This window comes from Dreissena polymorpha, chromosome 4, assembly GCF_020536995.1.
Source record: "Dreissena polymorpha isolate Duluth1 chromosome 4, UMN_Dpol_1.0, whole genome shotgun sequence".
Lineage (NCBI taxonomy): Eukaryota > Metazoa > Mollusca > Bivalvia > Myida > Dreissenidae > Dreissena > Dreissena polymorpha.
Genome location: NC_068358.1, coordinates 15,109,051 through 15,133,289, shown reverse-complemented (window position 1 = coordinate 15,133,289; position 24,239 = coordinate 15,109,051). Strand labels below are relative to the sequence as shown.

The 24,239-nt window shown below is 34.0% G+C and overlaps 1 protein-coding gene across 3 annotated transcripts in view; it reads left to right on the top strand.

Moving 5' to 3' along the window:
- The first annotated feature begins 903 nt into the window (after nt 1-903).
- LOC127879704 (protocadherin Fat 1-like) overlaps nt 904-24,239 on the top strand; it is a 148,872-nt gene continuing 125,536 nt past the window's right edge. For 2 of the 3 annotated variants that reach the window (XM_052426700.1, XM_052426701.1), the window contains exons 1-2: nt 905-1,090; nt 6,162-9,496. In XM_052426700.1, the coding sequence (XP_052282660.1) occupies nt 6,181-9,496 (3,316 nt within the window). In that variant the 5' untranslated portion in view covers nt 905-1,090; nt 6,162-6,180. Of the gene's footprint in view, nt 1,133-6,161; nt 9,497-24,239 lie in introns of all 3 variants that reach the window. The other variant, XM_052426699.1, reaches the window with a different exon arrangement.

Below are 24,239 nucleotides of genomic sequence, written 5' to 3'. Positions count from 1 at the left end.
CAGACAGACAGACAGACAGACAGACAGACTGACAGACAGACAGACAGACAGACAGACAGACATTTTCTTGTTATTTATAAATAGTTATACATACCAAATACGTATATAGCTTAAGTAGCATATTGATCGGGTAAAGTATATGCATACATACACGAATTAAAATATTTAATTGTACAAAAATTATTTGTTTTACAAATAATAAAAAAATCAAATATAATATAAGTTTTTTGGGAGACTAAAATATACAGATGATGAATTAAATTATTTATTATTTACTTCTATTATGGGGGATGAAACCCTTAAACATAGTACAGTTCTTTAAGCGTTTTACAGGACGAGTTGATATGAACAAACTATTAAATAAAGAAAAGTTAATTAGTTAATATTATAACTACTTTGTCCAGGAGTACAAAAATTAGAATATCAAATATTTATATAATAATAAAAGAGACAATACGTAACTTAAAGTGTCTTTCAGATATTAATTTTATATTGTAATTTTAACCATAAGTTAGGTTTGGTTTTAATTCCAAAGTATATTAAGATTATTATTATCTAAGACTTAAATAATTATGTCGTTCAGTTGGTGAATCGAATAAATGTTTTATTCAATATTCTTATGGAATTTAAAAAAAATTAAAATATTTACTTGTGTTACTGTCCATAAAATCCGTCCTAGAACAGAAATAATTTCTGGACAATTATTGTTTTGTAGCCACTGTCACCTGTATTTACACCTGGGGGTAAGCTCCGCCCTTTGCGATTATTAATGTCTACTTTCGGTTCATTAAATATGCTAAAAAGTATGACATTCTGAAGAAATCATTTTATATATATCCATGTCTATATCCTCATATATATATGTCAAAAATAAATAAGGTTTTGAGGCTGTTTTTACATGATTTTATGATGTTTACTTGGGTACTACTTTGAGTCGTACATGGGAGTTATTCGGCCGCGGTGTACACATCGGATATTGGAGACTTTCATTCATGATTGAGTGTGCAGTGAACATGGAAGGTTTATACTGTTTTTAGTTCGCGGAAAGTTTAAACAATGAGGAATACTTATGGATATGTTTTATTGCACGGTAAGGACTTTTTATATAATGTTAATTTATATTTTGTGACAAGTAAGTACATGTGTCATTGTGTGTATTTGTCACCTTTGCCAATTAGTGACAACATAGGGTTTTGGAAACTTATTGAGTTTTGGATTTAAACTTAATCTAGGTCATATTTAAAAAAATAAAGTTCATGTAATCTAACATTTGTCGAGTAAAACAGTAAAAAAATGCAACAAGTGTTATATAGACCTACCTGTATTATGTATAATGTAAAGCTGACTTTTAAATGATAAACTTGTAAGGTCCAAAAAAACATAACAGCTTTTTCACAAGTTTAATGTCAATGAAAATGATTTTCGGCATAATTCACTTTCCAGTCTTTCCAGATATACATAGGGACCCGTCACAAAAAAAAATATAATAATATTTTTTTATATATAATGTATAGACTATATATTATATAAAAAAAAAAAATTTTGACGGGTCCCCTTGCAGATATACTGATAAAAACAATACTGTAAGTCTGCATACAAGTCATTTATTAATTTTTAAATATCCGTTTCAAAATGCACACTGTTTAATGATCTTAATTACTAACCAGGGGGTGTCATTAAAGAAGAGTGTCAATCACACCTGATAGGTGACATTAATTTCATTGACACCTAATCATACTTATGGGCTAAAAGAATGCACTATAAAAGCAACCTACTGTTACGGCATTATTGAACTATTTAATAGTAGTTAATAAAAAAATATATATCACTGTGAAAACAAGTCCAAAAGCCTACATGTATCATGTGGACTTGTTCACAGAAATTCGAAGAAATGAAAACTTACGAAACAGTTGCCATACATTAATAAAAAAAGTGAGTGTATGAATTTCTTACAAGCAAAACAACACTATTGACTAAGAAAAATGTTAAAATTTATGCTCATTTATTGATAATCATCTGTGGGAAAAAATAAAGCGTTTATTTGTTAATGCTGCAAAAACATGCTTTCTGACAAAGGGTTAAACTTCCATCCTAATTGAAAGCATGTATGATGTATTAACAAATTATATACAAAAAGTATTGTTTCAGAGATTATTGTCAATCTGTTGTTATGTCAAACAAGTAATACAAAAATAATGTGGTTTGCATGATTTTTAAATTTGAACAAATAACACCATTATGTTTCTTATCTATCTGCCAAGTGCTTTCAAAATCTTTTCATTCATCATTCATGTAAGGAAAAATAACATTTGTGTTATTTCTTTGTGAAGTGATTTCACATGGATAAATGAAGGGCATGCCAAGGTAACTCAGGAGTCCAGCCCATGTGTCTATCATTGTTTGTGGTCTGAAGTACACGTTAAACCTGTGTTTAATGTTCACTGGCATTTATAAATGGGATTGTTTAATGTTTCTTGAAACATTTTTTTGTTTAATGCTAAATATTAATTTAATATTAAATATAATTTACCTTTCTAGTCAAAATAAAATGCTTTAGAATGTAATCATTAGGAGATAAAACCTTGTTAGTTACATTGATGCACATAATCAGATAAGGGATTACTTGCCAAGGGACATACATACATTGTCTCTGGCTAATAATTTCTGTAGCCATTCTACATTTTGATTTATGTCTGAGGTAAATGGAAATGATGCATAATGAGAATGAAATATAATGGACGTGGTTTGTGCAGTCAGCTGTCCTATCTGCAAGGAGTGTAAGTTTAATTAACATAAAGGTTTAACTTTTAGAACTGCAATACAACATTTTGAATTTATGTTCTTTTTTGCATAATTGCATATTTTATATTGTTATGGTATATGTTGTTTTCATCATTTTGGGGATGGGGCTGATTCCCTTTGGATTGGAAAAAAAATCGCTGCATTTTGACTAAGTCACAAACGCTTCACAATTGTGAATGAAAGTGTTTTCAAAATTATATTTACGTTGAACTAATGCTGGATGGGTGATGAACTAAATGTGTTGGTAAAAAGCCAAACACATATGAAATATTTGTGGGACTTTCCATTTGGAATTTTTACAGTAATTTTGTCTCTACTTTTTGGGAACGGCGCTGGGTCCCTTTGTATTGGGAAAAATCATGGTGTTTTTACTAAAATTGGGGAAAGTAATGTTGTTGTTTTGTTAACAAATGGTCCAGAATTGAGACCAAAAGTGTGTTTAATATTATATTTTTCTAAGGTTTACTTATAGAGCTGTATGGGCGGTGCACTAAATGTTGAGATCAATTCTTTTTTTAGGAAACATTCAATGGGAAATTGTTAGGAAATTGTATATTTATTCCATTGGGAATGGGGCTGTTTACATTTTACTCAGTTTTTAGGTAGTTGTCTATTTCCTCCATACATTATATTTGATATCAGTTCATGAAAGCTAAACTGACAATTTTCTGTTGTATGCGGCTGCCTGAGTTCAACTAGCTTCCATTTCAACACCATACTTAAATAATAATTATCAGTGTTGCACCTAGACATTTAGATGCTGCAAAGTTATGCAATCTTTATTTAGCCAGACAGTTAAAAGGCATCCAAACTGTCATCCATGCTAAACCTCAAAGCCCCTTCAAACTGCCACCAAGTTATGCAATCTTTATGTACCCTGATGGTTAAAAGGCATCCAAAATCCCATCCATCACTAAACTTTTAAGTCCCTTCAAACCTTCACCAAATTATGGGCCATGACATAAGATTATTGCACAGTGATCTACAGTGACTACAAACAGATAAGATCATGTAATGTGCCCTGCTGTCATCAACTATGTGCTCAATGTTGGTGTTATTGGTTTATTGGATTCAATTATCTTGGGTACTATTTTACAGGTGGCTTATATCTGTTGTTCATAGTGTTCATTGGTTTTGATGTCCTGTGATTTTACAGGCTCAGTGTTGGTGTTCAGGTGTTGTCTCAGGGATTTTTTTGAAGATTTTAGTTGATTAAGTAATGTATACAATATTATTTGTAGTTATTTAATTGTGAATTTTTGTTGTAAGATTTCAATGATAGTCATAGTATTTCATTTATTTTAACCTGTGTAATTACACACAATATTATTATATTAACTTATTTTTATACTGGTGCTCTATACGGGTAAATATTATTACAATCAAATACCTTCAAGTATATAATTGTTATTAACAGTATTGCTTGTATTGTATTGAGACATGCATTATCATTATAAAGATATGCCCACACACAGCGGTCTGTGTTTTATCAAGATCAAAGTTTGTAAAAATCGAAAATCATTGCAATCAAAGATAGTACCTGATAAATGATTTCTGCTATCTACTACCCATATTTTTTTTTGGTGGGGAAAGCAAGTGAAATGCATGTAAATCTAAACCAACAATACATTTTGTAATAATATTTTTTATTATTGGATTAAGTTCAGAACAATACCACATAAATATATTTTGCAAATCAACATATCACAGAATAAAACCCACTTTAAAAGACATTTCCTTGCTATGTGTTCCACAGATTGCATGTGAAATTTCCCACATTTTAGCTTGATAAGAAACTGATATTCGCCATTGTCTCCTCTAGTGTTTCTGGTCATATCTTGTTTTCCCCAACCACCAGTACAGTTAATGGAATCTGTTCAACAGTCTGATTGCTACAAAGCTTTGGGATTTGTTTTATTTGCAGGTTTTGAGAAGTCACACCCAAGTGAACAAGGCTTTTGCTCTTTTTGTGTTGGTGATGATGAATGCGTCAGAACCAAATGGAGGGAGTTGTTGATATTTGAGGATCTGATGTTATTTCAAATATTTGAATTATCTTATGTTTTTTTTTCATGATTAAAGGAAAATGCTCTGATCAGTTAGGTAGTGAATTTAATAAAATATTTGCGGAAGATTTTAGGTGAGAGATAAAAAAATCCTTTGGTGTGAATGTCTGTTGTTGTTAAAATGAAGAAAATACATGTTGAAATTTAATGAAGCAAATATAATACAAAATAAACAATTGGTAATGTATGTTTATTTTCAGCACAGGTGGTTAGCGTGTGGCTATGATATTAATTAGTGAAAACATCATTTTGAATGATAAATAATCATATTATAACGAAAAATTAACTTTTCTGAAAAACAATATTTCACTATCAAATATATATATAACAAGGTATGCAACTCAAAATCAGCCCAAAACGGGGTGCATCGCTTTGAACAGCCATATCTTCATCAATTTAGCAGCGATTTTAACGATCTCGGTCTTATTCAACGCAGAAATGAATTTCCTTTCTGGAAATGTATATGTCTTGCAATATTTTTACAAATGCTGGGTCAACTTTTAAGAAATAACACGATACACAACACGCATGACCCAGTTGACAGTGATCATGCTGTCTTTAAGACTGAAATCTTCACGGAGTAAAGGGCAACTTCCCTACAAAGTTCATGTAGTTCGATACCATAATTCAATAAAACGTATGAAAAAACATTATTACCGTTCTTGTCGTTACATTCTGCATCAAGACTTACTGTCCAGCGCCGTTTGAAACCTTTGTTTACATACATTTCAACTAACTGACATTTTAAACATACGAGTGATTTCATTGGTCCAATGCGGAGGTGTGTCTTTACAACTGGAGATTTCATTCATAAAGAATACATGATCACTGTCAACTGGGTCATGCGTGTTGTGTATCGTGTTATTTCTTAAAAGTTGACCCAGCATTTGTAAAAATATTGCAAGACATATACATTTCCAGAAAGGAAATTCATTTCTGCGTTGAATAAGACCGAGATCGTGAAAATCGCTGCACAATTGATGAAGATATGGCTGTTCAAAGCGATGCACCCCGTTTTGGGGTGATTTTGAGTTGCATACCTTGTTATATATATATTTGATAGTGAAATATTTTTTTTCAGAAAAGTTAATTTTTCGTTATAATATGATTATTTATCATTCAAAATGATGTTTTCACTAATTAATATCATAGCCACACGCCAACCACCTGTGATTTTCAGTATACTATCTGCAATTGCAGATTTTCATAGCCTCAACCATCCTGAGGCATTACAAATGATACTGGGTATCATGTATTGCCCAACAAATTGAATATGTTTGTTTTATATTTCAGGCTATGCACATGTTGAGGCATGAAGTGGGGCACAATGTCTGTGCAGTCAAGGTCAAGTGTTACCAAGTGTCTTTTCTGGGTCACTGCATTGTGCCTAGCAACAGTCACCTTGACAACAGAGGGAGCGGGACTTTATGACCTGCGTTTCACACAGAATGTTTTCAATGTCTCGGTGCCGGAAAATTCCCATGGGAAAACTTTTGCGAGTCCCGCATCAAAAATGGGGATATATATACCAGAGAACTTACCAGTGACCATAACATACCAGCTGCTGGATACAACAGATGATCTCTTTAAAGTTGAAGACCGGTTAGTTGGGGATTTCTCTTTCCTCCTTATACGTACACATTCCGGAAGCTATGGTAGACTTAATCGTGAATTCAAGTCAGAATATCACTTTAAAGTGAAAGCAGTGGCAGAAAGTAATGGAGTAACATTTGAAACAACTGCAAATGTGATAGTTTATATATCTGATTTAAACGATCTTCAGCCATTATTTGATCAGACTAGCTATGAAGTAACTGTGCCTGAAGACACCCATCTTCATCAAAGCATTGCCCAGGTGTCGGCATATGACGGAGATCAAGGGATCAATCGAGAAATTTACTACAGCTTTGTAGATAAAACAAACGTGTTTGCCATTCACCCAACCAGTGGGGTCGTCACTTTAACAAGGCCACTTAACTATTTCCTTAAAAAGGAATATACTTTACAAATCTTAGCACAGGATCGTGGTCCAATATCAACACAGAGTACTCGCAAAAGGCCTGCAACTCTGTTGGTGCAAGTGAGGCTGGTAAATTATTTTCCTCCAGACATAAACGTTAAAAAACTACCAACTGTGATAGAGCCCAGTCAAGGTGAGGTAGTGCTTGCTATCGTCAAGGTGCAAGATCGTGATATCGGTGAAAATGGGAAGGTTAAAACAGTACAATTGTTACAGAGCCCCGCCAAAGAGCTTATCAGTCTACAGAAAGGGGGCCAGGAAGGCGAATATAGGGTCGTTTTGAAGTCATCTATGCAGGTTGAGACACCGAATCCGGGTTTCAACCTGACAGTTCAAGCTATCGATAATGGTGCTCCTGCTTTGGACAGAAATGAAACATTTTATATCAGTGTTTATGATTCAAATGTCATACCAAAGTTTACAGTGTCAGCTATAAGTGTTCAGGTGGAAGAAATAGCACCGATTAACACGCCAATCACGTATGTACAAGCAGAGTCAAACCGGAAATTTGACATCAGGTATGAAATTGTTGGTGGGAATACGTTTAATTTATTTAAAGTCAATCACATATCAGGCCTAGTGTCTACCTCAGCGATCTTGGATGCTGAAAAACTGAGAAATGTGCAGTTGAAAATTGTGGTCTATAACGCTGTGCAAAGGAATCTAAGATCCAGTGATACATGTATTGTGAATATAGCAATTGTTGACAACAATGATAATGCCCCACAATTTCATATCACAGACAATGTTTCAGAAATTTATATCCAGGAAAATTTACCGATTGGATCAAGTATTATCAAAATTGGTGTCACAGACCTTGATCAAAATGAAAATGGTAAAATAAGCTTTTCAATAATCAATGCCAAAAATGTTCCATTTGAAATAGAGCCCTTTACAGGCATTATTCGGACATCCAGCATTTTGGATTATGAAACAATGCGTCACTCTTACAAGTTGAATATTCGAATATCAGATTGGGGGCTACCTTTTTCGCGCGAAAATGAAATGATTTTTACTGTAAATCTCCAGGACACAAATGACAACAAGCCTCAGTTTGAGACAGGTAATTGCACGGGTGTTATTCATAGAAAGGCTCCAGTGGGGACAGAAGTGCAGGTAGTTCCTGCAATCGACTTTGATGTCAATGACATTCTGCAGTACCATATTGAAGCTGGAAACGAGAACGCTTGTTTTGCCATCGACAGCGGGACTGCGCGGCTGACGCTAAATTGCCCACTGGTAGTTATCAAAGAGACCAGTCAGCGTTTGCGAATTGTAGCCAAAGATGGGCGCCATGACTCTGATCCTGTTGATATTCAGATTAATATCACAAATGATCCTGCTGATCAAAGACTTTCTGGAAAACCTTTGAACATTGTCTGCCAGCGTACAGACATTTATCAACGACTTCAGAATCTTGTTGCACTTTCCCACTCAAATAATGAACCTACAGATTATGGTATTGCAAAAACAACGCTTCCAGATGCAGTGAACACTGCACCAAAATTTAACAACTCTGTGCCAAAGAATCTCCATCTCTCTGAAGGGGTACCTGTGGGTTCAATCGTTGCCCATTTTCAAGCTGTTGATCAGGACACTGGATATAATGGCAAACTGGTTTATGTCATAGGCAGTGGTGATGTTGAAGGATATTTTAAGATTGATATGTTTGCAGGGACATTAATGGTCATTGCCCCATTGGACAGAGAGTTAAGGGATGAATATCGTCTGCTTCTGGAAGTGTCTGACCTGGGCTCACCACAGTTGCTTAGCAACATATCAGTTGACATAAAGGTGCTAGATGAAAATGACAATGCCCCAAAATTCAATCAAGACTTGTATACAGTTATAATTTCTGAAAACATTAATGTGAACTCTACAGTAGCTCAAGTCTCAGCCACCGATAAAGATCTTGGTAAAAATGCTGAAATTGTGTACACGATAGTCTCTAATACAGATCATTTCTCAATCAATCCGTCAAGTGGAATTATTAAAGTTAACAAGCCTCTTGATCGTGAAAAGTATCCAGTTTACCAAGTGCTTGTTCGAGCCTCTGACAAAGGGGAGAAGCTGGTGAGTCTCAGCTCCACGGCAATGGTGCTTGTTGAACTGACAGATGTCAATGATGAAGTGCCTGAGTTTACACCAAACTCGTATAGTGTCAGAATACGAGAGGACCACCCTGTAGGATCAGTTGTAACCGTGGTTACAGCAGCTGATACGGACGAGGGAAAATTTGGCGAAGTGTCATACCATCTTGTGTATGGGGAAGATTTCTTTGAGATCGATTCGAAAACTGGAGTTATTAGAATTATCAAAGGCTTGGATTACGAAAGTCACCAAGTGCATAATATCAGTGTAAGGGCGCAAGATGGTGGTATACCCCCCCTAGTGTCTGTGTGTTTTATCAACATCGAAGTCTCGGATATTAACGAGAATTTCCTAGCTCCTGTGTTTGAATCATTTTTCGCTATTGGATATGTAAGTGAGAACGAACCAATCGGAGTTACTGTGATGTTTGTAAAAGCGTATGACCCCGATGGTGATGGTGTTACATATTCTATCAGAGACGGAACGGGGCTAGGAAGATTCACTATTGATTCAAATGGTAAGTTTTCAATCTTATGAGTTTTTTGTACTCGCCTCTTGAAAGAATATGTTTATGTATTTTTTAGTTCACTGACTTTAGTTTTGCATCTAGAAAATCTATAAAAATGTTTTTTATTAATTGACAACTGAGTTCATTACTTTCTTAATCATGTTGATTGGTTAAGACAGCCTTTAATGTTATGTTGCTTGATTATCTTTGTAATATAAATAGTTACATAAAGTTGTTTTGTTACAATAGAGCTTTTGCAAACAGAAATTAAAACTCTGCTTGTAAAACCTGTCATTTACATGACGTACATTATTGTGTTTGAAATCTGAAAACTAGGACACTTGGTTTAGAATAGCTGTATTTTTACCTCTCCAACAAGGTCACATTTAAAGATATTGTGCAAGTATTTACATTTGGCAAAGCTTAAAGGACTAGAGTTGAGATTCATTGCGACATAATCCTTTTTCTGAAGAAAAATAATTAAATGACAGATGCAGAATGCATTATTTTCTACAAGTCTTAGTGGAATATGCTATATTTTGAATTATCAGTAAGTTGAGAATTTCAATATCTGCATAGCAATTATTATTAGTGAAAACATGTCTGCTCTGTACAAGTACCACTTTGTGTAGTTAAGTCAGAACTTTTCTGTTCATTGCATATTACGTTATTTTTATGCCTTTAATACCAGTCAAACAAAAATTATGCTTTAGTAAATAGTAATCGATTTTATTTCTCTTTTGCCCTACCATTATTGCCTTCAAAGTCCTTGGCTTCAACTTCTAATAAAATTTATTAGGAATAATTTCATTTATTATTGGATTTGGATATCAAAATGCAAGACCGTTTTGTCCAACATTGTAAACATTGAGAATTACGATAACTATCAGACACATTTTCTAAATACATCTGATTTAAACAGATAAACATTCTAACCTCCTTAACACTGGTTTCCATTCTTTCCTAATGCCATTCAATAGCAGTATTTTGTAAATAATGCTGCCATAAACTATACTTGATTTGATGAAGATCAAGATAATGACTACTGTTGTAGTTTTAAAAGACTATTTGGGTTTATCAGTCATCAGATCTGGGTCAAGGGTAGACAGGCAGTGTGGGGTATTAAAGATTTGACACCAGCGATTGTGTATTGCCTTCATATGGTTTGCTGCCTTATCAGTAATCTGGAGTCCACTTCATTCACAAATATGAGGTCATTAAAGCATGAAATCTTGATTTGCATTCTCAAATCGAGCAGCAAACCATGGTCTGATGAATCATTTGGGTTGTGAGTACACATGTTGTGGCTATCTGATTAGCTCATATAAATATTAGGCTTCCTTAATCATGTGAATTAAACAGGAATAAAACCTATCTTCTGTATATTACATGCACTATTTGTTTTGTACCAAAACATTTTCATTAAACATCTAATTACTGTTGGGACTGAAAAAATACACATATATTAAGTAAATATTAAGTGCATATAATATAGTAAATTGAATTAAATTTTTCTTAAATGGCACTGCTATCTGGTTTGAATAGATTATTACAATTAATAAATTGGGGCATGTATAGTAGACATGCAGCCCAGGTTTTTTTTTCCACTTTTTGGGAAGATAGCCCATGGCTTTGGAATTGGGAATTTTATCGGCATTTTCATGAAATTGGAAAAATAAATTCATTAGCCTTTTTTTCCACACGAATAGTCCACTGATTAGGGAAATACTAAATTTGATTTAACTCTTTATAATCATTCAAATTAAAAGAAAAAAATCATATAATACTTTGTTAGATGTTATTGAATTAAAATTGAGATAAAATACACATAAGACTTCTTTCTAAAAAAAAAAAAAAAAATAAAAAAAATTTTTGTTTTTTTTTTGGCAATTGGGAATTTTTTGTCAAATTTTGGGAAAAAAGTATACTTTTTGAGATTGGGAACATAGCCGAATTTCGGCTATAAAATCGGGCCAAAAAAAACCCTGCAGCCACTGCAGTGACCTAATCATAATCTAGCCAGTTTTGTTGCCAATTGGGTTCTTGCTATACACTCTATCAATAGGTTACAAGCCATTAATTGTCCATAATAATTACATGCAATTGCTATTGTATCCTCTTGCCTCCAATAATATGATAAGTCTACCCATTGCTATTATACTTCTAACATTCATGATGCTAACTTGCTAATTTGTCTAAGTAACATACTACATAATTTCCAATACACAGGTAAATGCAATTTGAACCAATGAACCTAAGAAATAAAACATTTGAAAAACGTGATAATGATTTGATATGTCTTGGACCCCCATGGCTATGGATAATTGACACATGATGACCGTAAATTACAACCATAATAATGAAATAATGCCCCTGTGAAACTAAGTATTACAGTAGGTAGAGTAATATGAATGGTAAATCACATCCCATTGACAATCAATGAACTTTTATGTATAGAAGTTAATGCTCTGAAAAGTCTGTGTGCAATTAAACAAGTTTTTTGGAAGTCAATTATTGTTTATGTGGCCTTTGGAGAATCTTGAGATAAGACTGGGACATTTTTTACAATTTAATACGTGTATCAGAAGTCAAGATAGTTATGAAAAATGAAAATCCAATATTTAAAGGAAAAAATTATTTTATCATATTTTAAACAACCAAATGTAATATATGTGTTTTAAATTTGAGATAAACCGTATTTTTAAGTTCATATAGAGAGAAGGTATGCTTACAAGTCATTTAAAGCGTAGATAAATTTAATTTCCTTTGTAATGGGGATTTATGTTGTAACAATATGCCTAGTCATTGATAATTGTGCTGTTTGTAAAAGGCATCTTTAAAATTAGAAAACTACTTGACAAGTGACAGTTTAAGATACAGAATTTACAAAAAGGGGATTTCTTACCATATTTATAAAATTTGTGCAATTTTTTTCATTATAAAATCAGATCATTGTAGGTATTTTTAAGCCACATTAAACATATCAGAGAATAAAATGTTTGTAACAACCTCAAAACTCATAGACTTCTAGATTGAAAAATATTTTTTTACTGGATTGTGGGCAAAATGAATTTTTTTTGCCATCAGGAATATTCCTATTAATGGATTAAAAATCAGCCACCAAAAAAGCCCTTCATTGACTAATGAGATAGTTTGATATTGTGGATTGACCTTCTAGTGTGATTCATTGCTAATTTATTGTAAATATGAGTTCAAATTGGATCTTGACTTGAAATAAAGATTAAGTAACCAGCTGTTAAAGATTTGAGATTAAAACATTATGAAATACAGCCTTGTCAAATTACTCACTGCTCATTTGAAGGTTATGCCCTTTCAAACACCCGTTACACAGTAGGGTAACCTGTCACCCTTGAGCTTAGGAATAAAGAATTATTCTTGTTCAGGTGAATGTAGCTCTAACATATGATCTCTTTATGACCATATGTCATGTGCCAAGTGTAAGGTCTGAAACCTAATTTGTATGCCCCCGGTATGGTGGCATATAGTAGTTGAACTGTCTGTCATTCCGTCTGTCTGTCTGTCAGTCTGTGTGTCCATCCAAAAACTTTAACATTGGCCATAACTTTTGCAATTCTGAAGATAGCAACTTGATATTTGGCATGCATGTGTATCTCCTGGAGCTTCACATTTTGAATGGTGAAAGGTCAAGGACATCCTTCAAGGTCAAATATATGGCTTCAAGGCGGCATAGTAGGGGGCATTGTGTTTCTGACAAACACATCTCTTGTTTTTGTTACCTCATGGACTAGTTTCCACAGCTATTTAAGGATGTCACTCAACCTGGTCTCTGAAAATCAATGACTTGTTTTACCCCCAAGATACAATATGTAGTCAAGCAAGTTTTATTTGAATTCCATTTTGTTTGCTTCAGTTGTAAACAATATTTATCAATTTCGCCACTTTCACTTACATTTTGGCCTGCATATTTATATGGTAATGTTTATATAGGTACATGTTACTTTATTATTGTATTTCATAAAGAACAAGGAAAAAGCATTGTCCTTGTTGAAATTATTATTAAATCTGTCTCATCTTCATCATTATCATGTTGATTGTTTCTTGATCAATTTGAAAGAGATAAAAAATGCCTACAGACTACAGTTATCCTAAAAAATGACACCATTTCTCACTCTGCTTTTTTCCATGATGTTCATCAAACTGGCACATTTATGACTTAATGATCCTTCTATTGCAAGTAGCACCAGAATTGCAGACACTATTATCAGCCACTGTGATCAGTACATTGTGTAAATGTGCTACCTGTTGCCACAAAGTTTTGCCAGACATCATCAATGCAATAATTACAGCTATTTAGTTTGGTGTGCATATTGACAGGTCTGTCCTATAGATGGTCAGGCAATACAATGGCTTTATTGTCAAACATTGCATAACTGAGCACAGTTTGTTACTTATGTTTTGAACACCTGATTTGTGTCCTTGTACATGTATATGATTTTTCTGTTTTATAAAGAAAATGCTTATGTTGAGTGATGTAATGTTTTCTAGCGAAGTTGCACATTAGCCATTTTTAAATGTATTTATGGTTTTGACAGACTGAGTAAAGTTTGAGAAAATCAGTGCCTATTGTTGTTACAGTTTTGTACTGTTTGTTCTTGTGTGTTGTATAATAGAACACAATGCCAGCTTACCAAAGTGACCTTAAAATCAAATCAGAGGTTATAACACTACCAAATATACTGTACATTGTGTAAATCCAATGTGTTGTTGTCAGTGGTCATGATTTTTTGCTACAATTTACAGGTTTAACGTAGAGTTAATCCCAATAGCATAAAAAGACTGGCCGATTAAAAAAAAGCATACAAAAATGTTCCAAATAATTGCAGATAATTCCCCTTACATGAACCAAAAATTTGCACATGGATACCTGTCACCTGTCATTTTAACTCCGATAAATTACATTGAACTGCAGGACAGGAAATTGAGCAGAGAAATATTAAGAAAACCATATGGCAACAGGAAAATATATAACAGGCCTAAGGACAAGAAATTGAGCAGAAAATATTAACCCATTTATGCCTAGTGTCTAGAAAACAGGCCTAATTGGCAAACATCGTAGACCCAGATGAGATACCCCATGATGCGGCGTCTCATCAGGGTCTAGTCAGGCTGTTTGCCTAAAGGAATTTCTGTGAGAAATATTGTAAATATAGAAATACATATACTAGACATCCCTAATTATGAAAATTAATTTATTCAATTTAGAAGGATGGAAGAGTCCACTAGGCATGATAAATGGGTTAAGAACACATGACAATAGGCTTATAAATACCAGGCCTACACTGTACAGTCGGTGCATTACCAGCTTAATGTTTGGAAAGTATTTAGTAACGATAAGACAACTTTTGTGAAAATATTATTTTAAATACTATATTCCTTTCAATGGGGTATTTACATTCCATCCAAAGATTACTTACAAAAAACACATTTATGTATAACTGTGTATTTTGTTAAAATAATTGTGAAATTTGATAATGTATTTGCACACTTTTCTGTATGCATATGTTTTAATACTATTGACACTTCCTTCAGAAAACATAATATCCTTGACAAATATTGGGATCTGAATTTATTTGCAGTGAATGGAATTGGTCTTATTCCATCTGCTGTTTTTTAAACTCAATTTTATGGTCGCTTATGGATGTGAACTATAATTTATGGTCTGTGCCATCAGATTGTGTTCCTTTTGGGTGGTTTAATTCAACCTCTGACAGTTTGCTACTAGGCTTTATTCATAATTCATATAGGATCAAAGTACTGACTGTACTGGTGTGACGATGCTTTTGAAGAGGATGGATATAAAACATCAATTTAAGTCTATCTATATCACCACAATTGTATATGTTGATACGAACATTTGGGTACGATAAAAAATTTGGGTACGAAAATTTTGGGTACGAAAAAAAATTTGGTACGAAAAAAATTTGCGTACGAAACATTTTTGGTACAAAAAAAAGTTTAGGGGTACGGGGAAGTAGAACCCGTGGGTGACTTGACCCATTGAGCGAAACTGGGAGGCGGGTCACATTCTTGTTCATTAAGTATGGCAATACCTTCATGATGATTCTCGAAAGTAGGTATGAGCACATAGCCGGACCATGTGAGCTAAATCGTATGAGCACTTGACTATCCGAGTTCGCCCACGAACATATGGTTAAGTTAACTAAAAGCGAAATGACTTTATACATGTATATGCTGAAATCTAACAATCGAACGAAATATCAAACATGGTATGTACACTTAGGTGGTTGTGTAATTTCTGTTAGAATATCGTATTCAATATGTAAATTTTAAATGATTGTGCCCGCACTTGAGTTTGTTGCCTTGTTTGAGTCTATACGCGCCTAGGCTGCACCCAGTCTGTGTATTTGTGTTTTTCCAAGGTAATGAGTGTAACCTCCACGCTGAGGCTGCATAATGTTGGGACCCGGAGTGTGTCCAGCACTCCTACCTAATAAGATTAGATTGACGACAGTTGGGACGAATTTTGAATTTCCAGCTATTTGATTTGTACTGAAATACTTTTTAAATTTTTATATGGTCAAATGCTGCGGGGGGATGAGATTATCCGGAAAAAAACACCTGTCTGGAATGGTGACCACAAAACAGACAAAATATAACATTGCGCAGAGAGCGGGAATCGAACCGGTGTCGTAAAGGTGAAAAAGCGAATATCCTTACCACTGCGCTAGCGGGACGGACAATTATTCTACGAAATGTTGTTATATCTATATATATATATCATAGCAGTGCAGCGTTTACAATTTGCAGGTTCAAAATTGTTCGCATTCTTTAGTTTTGTGATCACGTAAAAAGTTAATATTACATGTTTTATTCGCAATTTATTTACTAAATCGAGAACAAATATAAAACAAAATAGAGAAAATATATAGTTGTTTCATTGGTCCATAAAAATAAAATGGATGTAAAATTACTAATTTTAAATTAACGTTCTGATACACTTATTGAATCTGTTTCCCCAGGATATGCTGTTCTATTAATATTTACCTTTATCAACACGAACAACAACTCTGCTAGGAGAATGTTATCAATGAAAATCAACGAGCAATCTCCTACGCAGTGGCGAATGCCAAGGGAAGTAACTGAAAAATCTAGTTATCTCAATCGGACTGGCTCGGTCTTTTACATAGCTAGGTTCCCATTGTGAAGAATTTTTTTACTGGTTATCAAACCTTAGACGACGCTGTTCCAGCATCGTCAAAAATGAACATATGTTTGTTATACTCTAAGGCTCGATTTGTTGTTCAAAATAGAATAATAAAGATGAAATAAAATTAGGTAAAAAGCTGTAAGGGATTTAATAATTAATGAAAGTGGAATTAAAATGATCTTATAATGTATTGAAATATGAATTGAACATAACATTTAAAGATAGTTCTGTTCTGCTTGATTTTGTTTCCAAAAGAAGTCTGGTTTATTGGGTCAGCTGTGTCCATTTCCTGGGTGAAACCTGAGTAATGTGTATCATTTTGAAGATTTTAACTTCTCCTTAATGTCATTTCTTTAAAGCAGGGGTTTTTTTTACTAAGAAAGTGACGCCGATATTCGGCGTCTTCCCCTACCAGAATTTTCCCCCTAAAAATACCATTTCCCCCCAAAAAATATAATTTTTCACCAAAATATAATATTTTACCCTCAAAGAAATGTTTTTTTTCTTTAGGGAAGTCGACACTTATCCAATTTGTACCATGTACAATGATCTCGCTCTCTCTTTCTCTCTCTGACGAACACTCAAATCTGGGAATCCCAGTAATTCTATATATAGCTCTTAAATTACGTCATGGAAACCGGGCAACTAATCGTATTAATCATGTGACTATTTCACTGGATTCCGGTCTTGCGCGAGAAGGGTATTTCGTCAATTAATTACCGGAAACCAGTCGAATTTTCATCCGGGTTATGTGAAAGCCAAGATATAAACGTTAAAACAGAAAAAAGTCTCACAATTGGCGTTCATACACAAACAAAATAAAACGTTCCGAGTCGGAAAATATTAATTGCGTTGACGCATTTTTTAAGAATGAATCATCAAAAACCGTTGAAACCCAGCAGGATTCGGAGGTACATGTAATCAACATCGATTAATACTGTCGGATTATTGTGAAAGTGAAAGTAGACAATCGGCAGCTGCCGCACCTTTCCCTTCCAATACTGTAGCAGATCTAGATCGTCAACCCATTCATCATGAAATTGAAATCACAATATTGACATCGTTCCCCGGCCCCAGTTGAAAACATTTCCCATTATTAGATCTTCCCCTGCAACTTTATTTAGGACTTTGACTTTAATATCATACTTGTTCATGTGTTTAAGAACAAAAAGGTCAGAGACATGCCTCTTTTTCTAAAAAAAACCCTGAAGTGTGTAGGTGAGTTATAGACATTGAAATGAACAGTTTTTATTTTTTCCCCAAATATGTTTCTTTCGCGCTCGATTTTCCCCTTTTACCCAGCGTCCAGCGTCTTCCCCTTTTTCTAAAAAAAAACCCTGTAAAGTAAAGTAAAAATAAATATGTTGTGAGAAAACGTAAGCTCTTAAAGGTAACAAATATATTTTGCCCAGTATAGGCTGCCTATGGCTTAAGACCCATTTTCCCATGATGCAGATCACTTGTCTACTCAATCAAACAGTTGATAAGAGTTGCTTGGTCAGGCTACTGGTGCTTACTTTCATGATTTAGTGAATCTCAATTTGATTACCGATATAATATAATAGATCATTTGATAAAATTTTGAGCTTTGTGATGTTTCACATTTGCCGGCATATGGAAACCACAACGGCACAAAGTCCAGGTTCATCTGGTGTGAATACATTATGGGTGAACAGGGTTAGCTTTTTGTACTTTTAAGTTTAAGCCCGTCTCCATTCTTGAAACTGGTTGGGTGAAAACAGCCCCTTCTTTGTGTGTGTTTATTGACAAACCTTGACTTGGCTCTTAAATAAAGCAGGTGTTACAGCAGATTTGGAGGGTTTGTTTAGGTTCTGCCTCATGTCAAGGCAGTTGGCCTGTTTGTGTTTTGTTGTTTGAAAGATAAGAAAGTGGTTTGAGTGTTTTAAAGTTGTAAATCTTTATTTTGAAAACTTGTGGCGAAAAAATCATGGCAAAACCAGTGTATCTCACAATTCGTGGTGTAAATTGCTTTTTTAATCACAAAGTTTAAACCAGCCTATGTTTACTTAATATCTTAATCCAGCCATTTTGGATTTGGGACTTCCCATATTACATAAAAAATGCAGATTGTGTTGTGAGTCATTTTGTTTAGACTGAACAAGTTTTTGAAAGCCTTTCATTGTCACAATGGCTAGACATAAATGTACCGCTTTGCTTTCATTCACATGTCCTCTATAGTGGATTTCAATGCTGATATCAATCAGTTTTTTATGCTCCCCGAAATAAAATTTCGGTGGAGCATATAGTTGCCAGTTTGTCCTTCCTTACTTTCTTACTTCCTTCTGTCACACTTTTGCTACCGTTTCTCATAGCGCCTTCAATACTTTACCAATCGCTTTCATATTTGGCATGTAGGTACCTTGCATGGACCTCTACCTTTTGATGAGGTTTGAGGTCACTAGGGTCAAGGTCAAGGTCACCGAGGCTAATAATAGACTTCCTTCTGTCACACTTTTGCTACCGTTTCTCATAGCGCCTTCAATACTTTACCAATCGCTTTCATATTTGGCATGTAGGTACCTTGCATGGACCTCTACCTTTTGATGATGTTTGAGGTCACTGGGGTCAAGGTCAAGGTCACCGAGGCTAGTAATAGACTTCCTTCTGTCACACTTTTGCCACCGTTTCTCATAGCGCCTTCAATACTTTACCAATCGCTTTCATATTTGGCATGTAGGTACCTTGCATGGAGCTCTACCTTTTTATGATGTTTGAGGTCACTGGGGTCAAGGTCAAGGTCACCGAGGCTAATAATAGATTTTTTTAGGTGTTTATTAAAACATACATTGACAAAGGGCATCTGATCGGGGAGCATCCATCAGTTTCACAGATATTCTTGGTTAAGCTCTTCAAACAGAAATTACTAATGAAGGTTATTTTGATCTGAATGATTTATACTTACTATACTGTAAAATAATGTCCTACTTATGCTCTGTTGCAAATTTAATTTTACGGCACTGAGCCGGCCTTATTTTACCCTGAATGTTTCCACCTTTGGTCAGACATTATAACAATAAAGATTGCTTTTATGATTTTGGAAAACTTTCCGATATTAACAATATACTACGAGCAAAATATCATGCTGTCTTGTGTTTCAATCTCGACATTTAAACTAATGCAGCAGAAATTGATCGCTGCATGATTATGATAAGACAATGTTTAGAACATGTGCTTGCAAAGTGATTTGCAAACTTCCACAGGTGTCTTGTTGATTATGTTCTCAAATATAATTGCTCCATCAACTCTAATGGTTGCAAGTGAGTTTCAATCTGATAAATTAATTTAGCATCAAACTTGATACAGGTGTATCATCAATTATAAAAAACATTTTATTTCTTTGGAAGCAATTGATTTATGGTGTATCATTAAAACATTCTGGCCTATTTGCTGCATATGAAGTTGATATATGGGAAGGGGGGGGGGATGTAATGATTTAAAAAGCCTTATTTGTTATGTTTTTTAGAAAAACATATATTACAAATATATTTTAATGAACATGTTGGTACTCAAAAATGATAATTGTTATGTTTTATTAGAAGTACGTGAATAAAAATAAGTATTTGGATAAACATTTTAGTACTTGAAAATGATCTATGATTTGAAGATATGAAAGAGTTAAATTGGCCCTTAAGTGGTGATGTTTCATAAACAACAAATATCAAACTTGTATCATTTTTTCATTTGAATAAGTAAGTTTTGGTTTGGTTGTAAGCCAGAGATAAGTGTCCATGTGACATTTATTGTAATGATTTTGATAAGAAAACCTGTTGGATAATAGACATCTTTTTGCTTGATTTATGATTTGTGTAACTTTAGCCTTAAAAATGCTGCCTTGCATTAATGTTTGGCGACATTTTGGACAAGATGGCAATGGCGGCTAGCTCTTGTTAAGGAATAAACAACATTTTACATACTGTATGTAATAATTCAATGTGTGGACGCTGCTAATATATTTTTTTAAGTCTGAATAAACTATGCGCTTTTGTCTGTTCCGATGAGTTTTTTTCTCCTCTCCTTTAATCAAACACATCTTTATTAGCTACACTTCTTTAAAAATTTGAATAATTTGACCCAAGTTGCAAATTAGTTTTCAAAGGTTTTTCTGCGAAATAATTGCGATACAAATTGGGGAATATTTTGCTTGTTTATACCTGAAAAGTGTTGCTGATGGTGTAACATTTGACCATATTATTAAGATATGCTGATATGCGTTGTGATGCGTAATTTATTTCCAAATTAGCTGTGAATATTGTAAGCCTACTGAAATTGCCCACGGCTTGATGGAAATTTACTGTGAACTGACTTTAAATAAAAGTTTGTATCTTGTATCTTGTACTGTTCATAGCTGTAAGGGCATGTTTGTATTTAGTAAAATATTTTATCATTCATTATTATGTCCTTTCAATTTTGTTACTTATTGCTGTTTTTTAAAAGTACATAATACAAATGCTGCAGGGAATGTGTTGCATATTATGAGACTTTCTCTGGAGCAGATTTATTTACATGTTGAAAGTGGTTATCAACTTGCCATTCATCAACAAAAAGCTGTGTCATTAACTTAAATCCAGCTGAAACATGAAAACACATTTGTTGAACAGTCCCATATGTCTTGCTAGCAGTGACATAGGACATATTGAAAGCAATTATTACACATTTTCACTGGCCTGTAATTTGTAGGTGTCACATTTCTGCTATTGTTGGAGCATCCATTGAGGTTAAAATCCACATAATCTCATGTTTCACCACCATGCCTGCCAAGGTGGTAAATTGCTACGTATTTTGCAGACTCATTAAATCATAAATGGTTTTTGTGTAAATTCATCCTGAGGCTCAAGGTAATGTAATGAAATAATCTAAGCAAATTGCTTCCAAGAAAACTGTTTTTGTTTGCGCAATTTTAACTCCTCCCCCACCTTCAACAAAATCAAGATGTTAGCAACAAGCTGTCTTGATTTGACTTTGTGTTTATTAAAAGTATCCTTTTTTCTGGTGCACCTTTGCTTTCGGCCCGATTTGATTTTTTTTTTTCGCATTTTCTTGCACAATTTTTCCTCAACTGACATTTTCTGTGGTAATATGTGACTTGTGTTCAACACAAATTTTTCTCCCCAAATAAGTCTGTCACATTGATGTCCCTCCACAGTGTTGTCTTACATATTGCTCTCAAGTTCTACAGTTTTACGATTTTCCAATTTAAAGAAAAACTGTCTCTTGGAAATGAGGAACTATTGATTTGTCTGGAAAAGCTAAAATGTCTTAGCAGAAACCCTTTAGGAAATGAGTTTATGTGTCTCCATATTTATAGAAAAAAGACTTAATTTTATTATAATTATTATTCAAATTATGGTGATCTTAAATAGTTTTACAATTTGTTATCACGTTTTTTTTTTATTAGTTCCAAGTTCAGAGTGTTTAAACAAATCAGTAACAATTGAAAATAGCCCAAAAGGCAACCTCGTCTTATCAGTGTTCGACACTAAGTAATCTGAGTAAGGAGTCCAAGGACTCCTAACTTTGGAAATTTAGGAGTCTGGACAGATTTCAAGGAGTCCAACAATTAAGACACTTTTTTCAGACAAGGGTGTTAAATGAGATTTTTGACAGTTGCATCCCTTGTATATATATATATAGTATATAATTTTTCGGCGTAAACTGCATAAGCCAGCTTTTCACCCTGACTTGACCTTTGTAAGTGTCCAATAAAATTCAAATAAAATTTCCCGCGGCTAGGTACGAATGAATACACTTCATTTATTCCATTGGCTGATTTGAGTATACCACCAGAACATTGGAAACATATCCGCGTCTTTGTACCACTGTTTTACTGTATGAAACAATTTTATCTCTAATGAAAAGGCTTAATAGATAGAACAGTTTTACACTCAATTCTCGACATCAATACAGTTTGTGCGTACACCTTTTATTTTCAGAGTATTACCAGCGCAAAAGCGTTTATACTTAAAAGGCTATGTTCTCATATTTAGTACTTACTTCCATATTCCTGTCAACATGTTAACATGTAAAAGTATAAAGAGCAGTGGAAGCGAGGCCTCACTTTAAAGAATTGCATTTCAACCCGCGAGGTTTCGGGTCAAGTCGCGGACATTCAGAGTTTATATACAGGTCATCACCGGAGTTCGCGGTCAGTAAAATAATCGTTATATAATAAAGACGCTATCCGTGAACTAGGTTACCTGGAATTTTCTTTAGACCAGAAATATGTTAAAAGAAGATATTCAGCAATATAATTATGGTATGTCAATAATAGATTCTTAATGTGTTTTCAACAATACAATGATAAATATTATTTTTAATAAATTTAACAATAATTATTCCACCATATTGCCTAATGTACTAAAGTGATATTATGAGCATGTAACAGTTTATAGGTGTCTATCGCAACCGTTGATTATTTTTGATGTTTCTACTTCATATACACTTATAGTAATTAATGCAGCATCAACATACTAAAACAATATACCAGAAAGAGAAAAATAATGCATTTGAATATTAACCGTACTTTCGTTTGACAACTGATCATGCGTTTACGAGTTGAACCTAAATTTAGTTTTAGTGCAGATTTGTTCATACGACACAAAGACACAATATTGTCTTACGGATCATTTCGGCTTACAGGACTGGGTGGGTCACGTAAGAATATCGAATATAAAATATATTTTTATAAACAACTGGTAGCAAGGTGAGTTGCAGATAATTGATCAGTAACCACATTTTAACTAACTATTTTGACCTGTTAATTCTTTTCAGCTCAATCACGGACTCAATATACACTCCGTGGCTCAATTCAACAGTGCAAAATGCCCATAATATCACTTTAAGCATGAGCACGATGATTCTCGATACTGTTAATAATCGAATCAAATAGCAATGCCCGACAGACCACTAAAACAGATTTGTTCTCGTGTGGCCGGTTGACTCATATGTTTAAATTTCACTTCCATTCTTCTTTTGGTTTTCTGTTTTGTATCTATAGGTTTATGACCAGCAATATGTTATAATGTAAAATAAGCCGCGAAAACTGCCCGTAACATCCCGTACTGCGTGTGATGCAGCTAAGAACTGCACAGAAAAAGACATTCGCTATCCTTGATCTCATTCATTAAACTATTTACGCCGTATATCTTTTTTAAAGATATTTCTTGTTTATTTTTTTATTATTTTTTTTAAAAGATTCCTGTGCTTTAGAAGTCACATTTTTAGTCCAATCTGCATGAAACTTGGTGGGAACATGTGTCCCAATAAAATCTCGGACAAGTTCAAAAATTGTTCTGGTTGGATGAAAAACATGGCCACCAGGGGGCGGGGCAGTTTTCCTAATATGGCAATAGTAAAACCTTGGTAACACTCTAGAAGTCACATTTATTGTCCAATCTTCATGAAACTTAGTCAGAACATTTGTTATAATAATATCTTGAACGAGTTCGAAAATGGTTCTGGTTGGTTGAAAAACATGGCTGCCAGGGGGCGTGGCAGTTTCCTAATATGGCTATAGTAAAACCT